This window comes from Chanos chanos, chromosome 3, assembly GCF_902362185.1.
Source record: "Chanos chanos chromosome 3, fChaCha1.1, whole genome shotgun sequence".
Lineage (NCBI taxonomy): Eukaryota > Metazoa > Chordata > Actinopteri > Gonorynchiformes > Chanidae > Chanos > Chanos chanos.
This window is the reverse complement of record NC_044497.1, coordinates 4074580-4087366: the sequence shown is the minus strand read 5'-3', so window position 1 is coordinate 4087366 and position 12787 is coordinate 4074580. Positions and strand designations below refer to the sequence as shown.

The window sequence follows — 12787 nt, the reverse complement described above, 5'->3', positions numbered from 1 at the left end:
AATTTTTTTCCCTCAATTTTACACATTTATTCTTGTAATATTAAGTTTTGTCTTGTTATATTACGACTTTATTCTTGTTATCTTATGACATGTTTTCTTGTTAAATTACAATTTTACTCTCGTAATATTACGGCTTTGTTCTCATTAAATTATGACTTTATTCTCGAAATCTCTGATTTTTTTCCCTCAGTGTGGCTCTGAGAGGCCTACTCCATCAAATGTCAGCAACAGAACTCGAAACATTATGATCAACACAAGAACACACTTCAGGTCTAATTGAGCCTTAAACTCTTTGAGCCTTAAAATCTTTTAAACATTTGCCATGGATAGGAGTATGAAGGGAGAAAGTAAAAAAAATTAACTGATAAAATGGTGATAAATTATCAGGTGATTTGATTAATTGAAAGCTGATTTGATTACAACAGTTGTGATATGATGAAAACAGAGCCATGCTTCATCATTTTCATTCATCACTCATCATTCACAACATAAAATTGCCATTTAAGGGTAGACGTGACAAAATTTAATTAATAAAAATGGAGGACATGAAAATGCATGTGAACTGAAAAATAGAGTGATAAATTATCAGTTGATTTGATAAACTTGCTTGACATTTTATTTGGAACAGCGTTGCTCTGATAATAAACTTGTAAGTATTTGTACTTCCCACCTCTGCTGAAAATCAAGATCATTCATACTAATAATAATTAATAATTGGCGAAGATCTTCAGAGGGTTTATCTGATTGGGTGAGTCATGGTGGATGCCCAGTTTCTCTTGGTGCTGATTGGACAAGTTCATTAGCAGCCAAGACAGGGTCTATTTGGATCTGAGATGCACAGAGTGAATAAAGAGCAAAGAGTAAATGAGAACTCAAACATGCACTCTCTCTTTCTCTTTGTCTTATTTCTTTTTATCTTTCTCTGTCACTGTCTTCACGGTACCTCTCTCTCTCTCTCTCTCTCTCTCTCTCTCTCTCGCTCTCTCACACTCTCTCTCTCTCTCTCTCTCTCTCTCTCTCTCTCTCTCTCTCACTCTCAGTCTCCACACCCAGTGCAATTTGCAATTAACTTGAACTTGTACACACACACACACACATACACATACACATCCTGAAACAGATTCCTTTTACTCACAAAGAAATTTTTTGGCAGCTGAATGCCACATTTTTGGTCCTCAGGTCATTCCGTAGGTTGTCTAAAGATGCATGAGTGCAGTCTGTAGTCGTCTTGCTAATTCAAACAAAAGTAAGGAGACATTAGAATGGAGGGTTTTCTTTCACTTAAATCTCTTTGCACAAATATATAGCTCAATATGTTCATATTGATATATTCAGCAAAATATGTTTAAGTTTCCTCTAGATTTCTCAATTTTTTTTCTCGAAACCCACACATTTCAACTCTAACACCAGGTCCATTAGATCAGAATTGCTGGCAGCTGAGGTAACCAATGGTAACAGAGAGTTAAGATCTGCTCTTCAGTTCCACACATAAGTCCTGTCCCCACCCACACCAAAGAACTGAGCAGCACAGCTACAATATTTCTACAGCCAACACTGACTCATCACCACAGCAAACTGAATGCTCCTCAAGAGTGGAGATCTTTCATTCAGATCCAACATGGAAGGTCTACTGTGTTCTGAAGAATTTTATTGTGTCCCAAATGGATATTCCAGAACACAAGAGACCTTCTATTTAAACTGATTCCAAGTTTCCTCTTGGTTCCTCTGAACCACCACATGACAGCATGAGAGAGCAGATAAACAAACAGTTTGTTTGTTTGATAAGTTACAAAAATTATGCACTGAAAGACAAGCATGTATGCAACTGTGTACACAGACACACACGACTGCATAAAGAGAGAGAAGGATGGAGTAAGAGAGAGAGAAGATTCCTCATTTCTGTGAAGAAAATACTCATTGGTACTATACTCACTATATACTTACCCATCAGTAACTAAATAAGCTGTCAGGCTGCGCACTGTACCCGAACCGCTGTTTAAGTTCTTCACCTCAACACTTCCGAAAATACTGATGTGAAAGAAGATAGTGTTAAAGGTACAGTGAGAATATTAAAACACTTATTCCCATGATTATCTCCTGTCAGAATGACCAGTTATAACAAAGAGACATATGTAGAAATGTGCCCAGTGTTTTACCTGTCTGGATCGTATGGAGGATCAATGGATGCGCTCAGAAGAACAGCTGCGTGGCCACATGTAGACGCTGCAAACTGCACAGAAGAGTGAATGAAATTCAAATGAATTCAATATGAATCAGTTCAGTGTGATGTGCATGACTCCTTTCACTACAGACACTGTAACAAAGCAGCCTTATGCAACACCAGGCCTGAAACTGCATCCATCACCAGAGACAGACATGACAAGACAATATTTTATCATACAGATACACTGTGAGAGAGGAACAGGACCGGGGCTGATTTGAAGAGCTTTTACCATTTGTCATAAAGAAAAATCAAATGCTAATTCTTCTAACTGTTATTTTCATTGTTGAAGTTATTGGTAAAAAACAAATTAATTAAACAAATTAAAAGTCATTATAAATATGCCAACGTTAACATGTTACCAGCCATGCATTTCATGGACGTTTAAATTTTGCAAAATTTGATGTGAAGTTTTAGCCTCTTATCTAGGGTGACCATATATTGGTTTTCAAAAAAGAGGACGAAGGGGTGGGTGGAGGGGGTGATGCATTCCTCTCCTAATTTATGAAGAAATTTGAGTGTATGTCATTTTTGGTTCCTGTTGTTGTGCATGTGTGTAACATGTGTGTCTCCTCCCCCGCCGACTTCAGCCATTCACCCATCAGCGTCGCCGGTTTACTAATCACCGGTCTATTCACTCATCACCCGCACCTGTCTTCACTTTCATGCACGCAGTCACTCTCTCCTACTTAAACCCCTCTGTTCCCATTTTACACTGCGAAGTCTACACTAGCCCATGTGGTTACTGAGCGCTTATACTTACCTGTTCGTTAGCTTAACCTTCTTCGATTACTCCATTTCGTTACCTTGTTTTGCTTTGCAACTTTCTTGTGTTTACCGCCCTCTAAGTTTGTTATTTAATCAACTACTCTGCACTTGCGTCCTGCCTGTTGGTGATTTGTGACAATGTGAGACTGATGCTTGACAATGCAATGGTCCCAAACCTGCTTCTGTAACCTTTAGGCCCCGACTGCCCCCATTTCATTTCTTTGTCCTTGATTTTTTCTTGTTTGTCTGTCGTTTAATTTTAATTTTTGGACGCCTGTGGCGAGGGAAAAAATAAAAGTTTCAAGAAAAAATGAAAGAAGAAGACTACTGCTGGCGGCACTAACCGCTGCGCCACTGAGCCGCATTCCTGCTCTAGCCTTTTTCCAAATCTTGTTTTTAGGTCAGACCCTTCCGTCAGTTTTGGAGTCTGCTAGCCATCTGTAACATTATTGGTTCAGTGGTAGGCCTCTCACCTACCACATGGGAGGCCCCAGTTCAAGTCCTTGTCGATGCGTTGAGGTTTTTTTTTTTTCAATTTTATTTTTCTCTGCGCTGCGGACATCTGAAACTGATGCTACGGAGGTACCTTGTGCGTCACATTTGGAAGCTTAGGGCCACCGATGAAGCGTCTGTATTTTAGGATTCAGGAATGAGAATGTGTTGTTCTGGATTACTAATCCTTGTTGTATTCTGGATTGCTAATCCCTGTTGTGGTCTGTATTACTAATCCCTGTTGTGTTCTGGATCATTTATCAATGCTGTATTATGTTCATTACCTGATTATCACACACACACCTGTTTCATTCAGTTACCCCACTTCTCCCTGTGTGTATACACTCCCTGGATTCACACAGTTCTCTGTGAAGTCTCTTAAATACTAGAGAGTACCGAGCCATGTTATTCTGATTCAGTGTGTTTTCCTTGCGTACCAACCTGGCCTAGACTGCTCTTCATGGTTCCTGGATTGCCTTCATATACCTGTTTCTGTGTTCAACCCTTTGCTTGGTTCTTGACATGAGTTTAGATTTCTGAGGTGCTCAATCTTTTGTGATACATGAAATGTTTAGAGTGCTGTGTGAAATAAATTGTTTTTTTTTTTTTTATCTTTTCCTATGTTTTGTCTCTGCAGTTTGGCTCTTTCTCTCACAGGCGTTTGTACTAAGCAGTGTTCAGATAAGTATCTGGTCTAACTAGTTCCTCCTCCATTCATCACTAGGGTCCAAATTATTCTACAAAGTCTCTTCTCTTTCAACATAATGTAATTGTTTAACTTGCCTGCATAGAAACTCCCTGGATAAAAGTCTTTTTTTTTTCAGTTTGTGTAACACAGTGCTGTGAGTTCTTTGAATCAGAGGTTTAAATGCTGCAGTTGTTGTAACAGACCACACCAGCTTTCACTATTGACACCCTCAGTAACAGGGATAACTTATAATAATAATAATAATAATAATAATAATAATAATAAATTATTATCGACTGAACACACAGAAAAGTGTTATTCAAAGGAGGCACATACTCTGGAGCAAAATCTATAAATCTCTATTTACAGATTTTTAAAGCAACACAAAATAATTAATATGTACATATTTAGACCAATGTGTTTGACAGAACTAACCAAAACTACCTTAACACACTTCCAGTGTAGGCAAAGGAGAGAACTAAGAGTCGTTGTCATGGTGACCAAAACAAAGCTCTACTGATGCATGACTGGCAGTCAGGGACTGTCCTCTGTCCTGTATAGTCAGTGAATGCAGGACACCACACTGACTGGGCTTCCACTTACGCCAACAAGATCTCAGAGACGCTGCTAAACATGCTCTGATGTTTAAAGTCTGTAGGCTTACAGATTTCTTTGTTGTTTTAGTAGTATTAGAGCTTAAATGATTTTTTTTTACCAGTTTTGCTGGCTCTGAGGCTGCCTCAGTCCAGTATAAGGAGAGGGTCTGATGGGAAACAGTTACTTACGTCGGCAGAGGCTCGTTTCCAGAAGGGACTGTCTGGGTTGTTTTTACAGTTCGGATCATCCCGGTCAGGACACGTTTCAGAGGGGAAAAAGCGTTAGTAAGCATACCCACACATACGCGCGCACACACACAAACACACCGACACACACAAATAGAAGGAGAGAGAGAGGGAGAGAGAGAGAGAGAGAGAGAGAGAGAGAGAGAGAGACAGAGAGAGAGAGGGTGGGGGGCAGGAGATTTCTGCTAAACAGGTGCCATTTTCTTCTCTATGCATTGAGATATACAAGAACACTGACACTCTCATACATTTGATTCTTTTTACAAGGGAAGCCCCCTCCCCTTTTATTTTTTTAACACGTAACCCCATTATGACTCTTTCTCATTTTCAGTGATGACTTAAATTTCAGTCAAAACTTCATAGATTTGCCATATCATTTACACAGGTGGATGTTTTAACACTGAATTCACAAATTTAAAAATCAAAGACACTTACAAAAAAGGCGAAGTAACTCGCCCACATCCTGACATCACTATTCATGTCTGTATATATATATACAACTCGCTCTGAGTGCAGTGTGTTCTGAATGCAGTGTATGTATGGTGTAGAGTGGAGAGGAGAACTGAAGAAACAGTACCCAGTACCTTCGCTGCACCCTGTGATTGTGATTATGGATCCAAGCAGTGTATCCCCCAGAGTCCACATAGACTTATTCTTCTCTCTGAACTTCCCTAGTTTGTTCTCAGTTTTGCTCCAGAACAATCTCTGTCCAAACAGAGTAACAATACACAAGGATTTCAAAGCAGAAACTCACACTTGTGATAAAGAAATAAGTCTCTTCCCTCTTCCTGCGGAAAAGAATCACCTGTTTGTTTGTTTGTTTGTTTAGCAGGGTATAGTGAGTTCTTTGGATCAGTCGTGTAAACTATATGGCTGCAGTCATCCTCTACATTTCCACAAATCACATCGATTCATATCAACACTGACAACTATTACCAAGTGAACAGACAGAACTGACATTTGAAGCACTATTGATGGATGACTGGCAATAAAAGAATTAATCACAAATACTCATGTTTGAGATAGATAGATAGATAGATAGATAGATGGGAACACATTAAGAGAGAAAGAGGGAAATATACAGAAAATGAAAGTCTTACATTGTCGCATGGAATGTCGGAACGTGGGAGTGCTCTCATGAGAGTGTCATAGTTCTCCACTGGAACATCACACGGATACCACCCCACATGAGCATCCTTAAACGCGGTCCAAATCTTCTGACAGTCAATCTCACTGCAATCAGCCACCGAGAACATGTCATTAAGCAAGTCATCCAAAGCATCCAACACATCAGTAATACTGCTGTCATACAACAGCCTGCTACTTATACAGTAATCAGTGTTTATAAAGCATTCCTACTGCTACGGAGATCCGCCGGAGAGCACCTGTCCATACTACGCGTAATAACCAGCGATCACAAATTCCCAAAGCGATGTTTTTATGACTTCTTGAGGATTGGCAGCGCTAAGAAGCAGTCCTGTTCCTTCTTTTAACACTTTCTAAGATTAGGCTTTTTTTAAAATGTTTTTTAGTTAAACGTTACAATGACTTTCGAAACGTGTCAGCAAAAATCAATCTTAACCGTATCACTGCCTTACATCCATCATACGTCGGCACGATTGACCAAGAAAGATGTCTGTCAAGAAATCAAGTATATGGTGGTATTTCAGACATATGACAATGCAGCAAGAAATGTCTTTATCCATCTCCTTCTCATTTGCTTTACATTACAGTTAAACGAATGTTTAAATGATAGAAAACTGTGAAATTAAACAGACATCCACAAATCGGTAAAAATCCTTACCTCGACCTTTCAGGGTGCTCTACTTTGTATCTTTCACATCTTCGTAAAACTATCGATTTGACATTTAATGTCAATCCAAGGCTTAGCCCAAGAATAAGGGCACAGAGAAGAACCACACCAAGAACTATGCCAAGACATTTGCATGAAACACACGACATTGTTGCTCTGCTTTGCTTGGATGAAATGACCGTGACCACTGAAGAATCTATCAGCCGCTCATCTGTGTGAGTGAGAAGTTGGGGGAGGACGATCGCTTATAAGTGGAGGACGGGAAACCAGGAAGTTTGCCAAGCAATTTGTTTGTAGACTGCTCTGTACTGGCGGACTAAAGATTGTTGTAGCGGTCCACAAGGCATCTCAAGGTTATGTGAACTGTATTTCCCTTCATTCTGTTCAGTTCAGTTCAGTTTCAGTTTCAGTTTTATTAGTTATTTGTAGGTTAACACAGGGTCAATGGCACAATGAAATGTGTTGTATGAGAAAAGTAGGTTAGATCTGCAATAAAACATAAGATAAAAAAAAAGAAAATAAAGAAAAAAAGAAAAACGGGATGAGATGTAATAATATGTAACATTATATAGATATATGAAATGTTTTACCGCGACCCCTGGATAGTCGCGCATAGTTTATTATTGACTGTACTTCTATTTCCATTTCCACTCTGATTCCATTTGCATCCATGCTGTCCCAACAAAGTTTGTGCGTACATAAAGAGGATCAAATTAGTTCTCAATGAAGAACAAGAATGTGACAAACCGCTTATAACGGACTTTTGACCGGATCATACGTCTCTCTGGACGTCAGAATTGCGGAGTTTTGTACCAAAGTGTATCTCTCATCCACACAACTGTTATCTGATACTCCATCAGAAAGTCTACTACCCCCATGTTTGACCTTTCCAAACATTTTCCACAACTTTTCAAATGGCATAGTTCTCCAGCACAGCACCCATAAAACCATCTTTCTGTAAGTCAACAGTCAAGTTGAGACATACATCTCTTAAACAAGTTTTAACAAAACAATTATGCTAGGATGACATTCACATAAAAAACACCAAAGATCTTTTCCCTGCTAACACAAAACAACATACACAATGCACATACCCACACACGCATGCACAAATACACACATATCCAACCATCTACATATGCGCGCACACACACACACACACACACACACACACACACACGCATGCACAAATACACACATATCCAACCATTTACATATGCGCTCACACACACACACACACACACACACACACACACAGATGTGATCATAACTCTCTTACACGTTTGGACCTTCCAAGTTTGGCACCACTTTGAAGTTAACATAACTGACCATCCTGGGGTTTAGGGTGTTAGGTTGTCGAGCTCAGACTGCCAATCATGTTAAAAAAAAAATCAAAGACTCATTTATTCAGCCAAAACTGATTTTAACTGCAGCTGTCTCAATGAATGATGTAACGGATAAAGGTTTATAAAACAAGACGTGGTAAATTTTTAGCCTTTCATCACCCTAATACACACTGTGATAGGGACTGAAGCTGATTCCAGAACAGTTTTCGTTTGAATAGTTCTAGCCCCAGAACAGTTTTGGTCGGAATAGTTTTAATCCCAGAACAGTTTTATTGGTGATATGGGAGTGATTTTTCAGTCCTACCTCTTCCTGTTGAAAGACCGTGATGTTGCCACATGCTACTGTTGCAAACTAGGGAAAAGAAAAAATCTCAACACAACTCAACAGAATCTCTGTGTTCTGTTAGCAAAACCTTCAGAGCTGATGAGAAATAAGACTTATGTTTGATGGACCTGCATTTTGTGATGCTTGTTCTCACAATGAGTAGACTGGGTGGTTCACACAGGTGGACCATTCGGGACATGAGTTACAATCAAACCCATTTACAGGCATAGTCTGTGGAGATGTCTAATAAATGAATGTGTATGAAAATATTTCCAGAGAGGACTCATAAGGACTCTGGACATGTGTAACAATGACTGGGCTCAGACTGGTATTTAACACCACTGGACATAAACTGTAATCCTGGTTTTTCCTTTGAATGGGGATGTGTGTTAAAAAAAGAAAACTGAATGTTATTAGGATACAGGTTGTGACATCACGGACACAGTACAGAGAACAAGGTTTCTGTCGCCATAGGAACAGCACTCAGCCCCCCTTTTAGCAGCATCCTCCCCCAGAGCATCTTGTTTCCAGCGTCATGTTATGAGGACACGTCTCCTGAGGACGCAGGGGAATGATTCTCAGGACAGAGGGGAGATTGAAGAAAACCCTCCCTTTTACTTTTGTAGTGTATTTATGTAGTTATGTATATTACTGGTGTACTGGATATTGCTACAGTTTGGCACTTTATTAAGTTAGATAAATAGTTCAGTTGCGACTTTTGACGGGGAGGGTTTAGGCCAGCTTTAGCCAGTCGAGGTGTCTGATGTGGACCGGTACAGGGTGGTGGACTGGCCCAGGTCACCTAAAATAATCCCAGATTAAAACAGTCAGATCAGAACATTGATCGCATTTTACAGCAGGTCTATATTATTGTTTTGATTGTGTGTATACATCCATCCATCCATTTTCTCCCGCTTATCCGGGACCGGGTCGCGGTGGCAGCAGGCTGAGGAGGGTCGCCCAGACATCCCTTTCCCCGGCTACATCCACCAGCTCCTCCTGGGGGATCCCAAGGCGTTCCCAGGCCAGCCGAGATATATACTTCTCCCAACGTGTCCTGGGTCTTCCCCGGGGTCTCCTCCCAGTTGGTCGCGCCCGGAACACCTCCATAGGGAGGCGCCCAGGAGGCATCCTGACGAGATGCCCGAACCACCTCAACTGACTCCTTTCAATCCGGAGGAGCAGCGGCTCTACTCCAAGCTCCCCCCGGGTGTCCGAGCTGTGTGTATACATGCACAGACAAAGTCTGTTCTCTCTCTGCATTTTCATCCACATCATATTTTCTTTAATCTCTCTCTCTCTTTCTCTCTTTTCACATGCATATGCACACACGCACACGCACACACACACACACACACACACACACACACACACAGTGTCTACATGAGTGATTGACCGGTACAGCTGTGTTCACAGTGTAGTAATTTGATGAAAAGCTTCCTGTTTTCTGAGGGTGTGAAGTTCACTGCAGACTTTCCTGAAACTTCACAAACAGCCGATTACAACTCACACACAGGAGAAAAGACCCGCCCATGAGTAAAGGAACTAAACTCCCATCATTCCCGCCCCGCGACCAGCCGCTCTCTCACACCACATCTAAGAGTTTTACTTAGTCGTGACCGATCACGCAGAAGCGTTTTTGAGCAGGTGCATATTCCGCTGTTTACCTGATGCCTCCAGATCTGCAGGGTCTCTGTCTCCTCTGTCTGGTGACTCTCCTGCTCCTCCTTCAGGGCCTGGAGGAGAACCATAGGGAGAGCTGCATTAAATAGATGACTTTGGTGTCAATCAAATTGTGTCCAAAAAAACTAGTCTGTCAGTCTTTGATGTTTGTGTGGATGGTTTGAGAGAACTTTATTTAAGTGCATAGTATGTTTTATAAATCTGATCTCGTAATATGATGAATCAGTTGGCTGCTTTATCACAGTCCTGACCTGACACTGTTTGCTCTCTTACTTCATTGAGTCGTTTGACTTCTGCCATCTGCTGCTGCCCTCTCTTGGTCAGAATGTGGATCTGCTGCATCAGGCGATCTGCCTTTCTCTCTTCATATCTTGTGGCTTTGAACTGAGAATATCACCACACCCCTGTAATCAAACATAACCAATCACAAATCAGCTAATTACCACACAAAGTAGTGCTAGGATTTCTAAAGTTAGTATTAATAAAGTTGGCATTGGTAAAGTTAGTACTGGTAGTATTAGTATTAGTACAGTTAATTTTAGTGAAGTCAGTATTGGTATAGTTAATATTGGTAGTATTAGTAAAGAATTACCGTCTCATGGGCCCACCACCTGTAAGGGAAGAAATAGGGGCCAGGTGCGATGCCACACGGGTGGCAGGATGGGGCGAGGGCCCCAGTGGATTGGACTTACGGTACAGAAACTGGCTTTTGGTACGTGGAATGTCACCTCTCTGGGGGGGAAGGAGCCGGAACTTGTGCGGGAGGTGGAGCGATACCAACTAGATATAGTTGGGCTCACCTCTACGCACAGCCTTGGCTCTGGAACCAAACTCCTGGATGAGGGCTGGACTCTGTCCTTCTCTGGAGTTGCCCAGGGTGAGATGCAATGGGCAGGTGTGGGGTTACTTGTAAGTCCCTGAATGAGCACCGCTGTGTTGGAGTTTGTCCAGGGGAACGAAAGGGTCGCCTTAGTTCGACTTCGGGTTGCAGGGGAGAAATCTCTGACTGGCGTACGCGTGAGATACTGGCATGTAAAAAAGGGCTGCAGCGACGGCTGTCATGGAAGCAAAAACTCGGGTATGGGAGGAGTATGGGGAGGCCATGGAAAAGGACTTTCGGTTGGCCTCAAAGAGGTTCTGGCAAACCGTCAGGCGACTCAAGAGGGGCAGGCAGGGCCTCATCCAGGCTGTTCTCAGCAGGGATAGGGAGGTCCTGACCTCAACTGAGGATGTGGTTGGACGGTGGAAGGAACACTTTGAGGAGCTCCTAAACCCAACTGACACGCCCTCCACAGAGGAGGCAGGGCCAGAAGATTCAGGAGGGTCGTCACCCATCTCTCTGGCAGAGGTCACTGAGGCAGTCAGAAAACTCTGCAGTGGCAAGGCGCCAGGAGTGGATGAAATCCGCCCTGACATGCTGAAGGCTTTGGATGTTGTTGGGCCGTCATGGCTGACCCGCCTCTTCAACATTGCATGGGAGTCAGGGACAGTGCCTGTAGATTGGCAGACAGGGTGGTGGTCCCCATTTTTAAAAAAAGGGGACCGGAGAGTGTGCTCCAATTATCGGGGTATCACACTGCTCAGCCTCCCTGGGAAAGCCTACTCCAGGGTACTGGAAAGGAGACTGCAGCCGATTGTCGAACCTCGGATCCAGGAGGAACAATGTGGGTTCCGTCCTGGCCGTGGAACAGCGGACCAGCTGTTCACCCTTGCACAGATACTGGGGGGAACATGGGAATTTGTCCATCCAGTCTACATGTGTTTTGTGGACCTGGAGAAGGCTTACGATCGTGTCCCCCGGGGTGTCCTGTGGAGGGTACTGCGGGAGTATGGGGTGCCAGGTTCGCTGCTGTGAGCCATTCGGTCCCTGTATAACTGTAGTGAGACCTGTGTCCGTATTCTCAGCACAAAGTCACACTCATTCCCAGTGAGTGTTGGACTCCGCCAGGGCTGTACCTTGTCTCCGATCTTGTTCTTAATTTTCATGGACAGGACTCTCAAGGTGCAGTCGGGGTGAGGAGGGTGTCCAGTACGGTGGCCTCAGGATTGCGTCTCTGCTTTTTGCAGATGATGTGATTCTGTTGGCCTCATCAAACTGTGACCTCCAGCATGCACTGGGGCGGTTTGCAGCCGAGTGTGAAGCGGTCGGGATGAGGATCAGCGCCTCCAAGTCCGAGGCCATGGTCCTATGCCGGAAAAAGGTGGCTTACCCCCTCCGAGTTGGAACTGAGTTTCTGTGTCAAGTGGAGGAGTTCAAGTATCTCGGGGTCTTGTTCACGAGTGAGGGTAAAATGGAGCAGGAGATCGACAGGTGGATCGGGGCGGCGGCAGCAGTCATGCAGTCGTTGTACCGGACCGTCGTGGTGAAGAGGGAGCTGAGTCAGAAGGCAAGGCTCTCAATTTACCAGTCGATCTTTGTTGTAACCCTCACCTATGGTGACGAGCTCTGGGTAGTGACCGAAAGAATGAGATCGCGGATACAAGCGGCAGAAATGAGCTTACTCCGCAGGGTGGCTGGGCGCACCCTTAGGGATAGGGTGAGGAGTTTGGACACCCGGGAGGAGCTTGGAGTAGAGCCGCTGCCCCTCCGCATTGAAAGGAGTCAGTTG

The 12787-nt window shown here is 43.0% G+C and overlaps 1 protein-coding gene across 1 annotated transcript; it reads right to left on the bottom strand.

Annotated features, from left to right (window-relative positions):
* Positions 1–732: 732 nt before the first annotated feature.
* On the bottom strand, positions 733–7028 carry LOC115808466 (ADP-ribosyl cyclase/cyclic ADP-ribose hydrolase 1-like). The gene is made up of 8 exons (XM_030769858.1): positions 6816–7028; positions 6112–6244; positions 5596–5716; positions 4955–4986; positions 2157–2230; positions 1945–2028; positions 1136–1231; positions 733–828 (listed from the first exon to the last, which is right to left on the bottom strand). The coding sequence occupies exons 1-8, from the start codon at positions 6971–6973 to the stop codon at positions 819–821; spliced, it is 708 nt and encodes a 235-aa protein (XP_030625718.1). The 5' UTR covers positions 6974–7028; the 3' UTR covers positions 733–818.
* Positions 7029–12787: the final 5759 nt, after the last annotated feature.

What these genes read in the sequence shown, in the direction of transcription:
- LOC115808466 (XM_030769858.1), bottom strand. Translation starts at nt 6,973, where the DNA reads ATGTCGTGTGTTTCATGCAAATGTCTTGGCATAGTTCTTGGTGTGGTT. An exon ending in GAGCACCCTGAAAGGTCGAG is followed by an intron (nt 6,245 to 6,815) that starts GTAAGGATTTTT and finishes GGCTGATTGCAG; the next exon opens with TGAGATTGACTGTCAGAAGA. An exon ending in GCTTATTTAGTTACTGATGG is followed by an intron (nt 1,232 to 1,944) that starts GTAAGTATATAG and finishes TGTTTGAATTAG; the next exon opens with CAAGACGACTACAGACTGCA.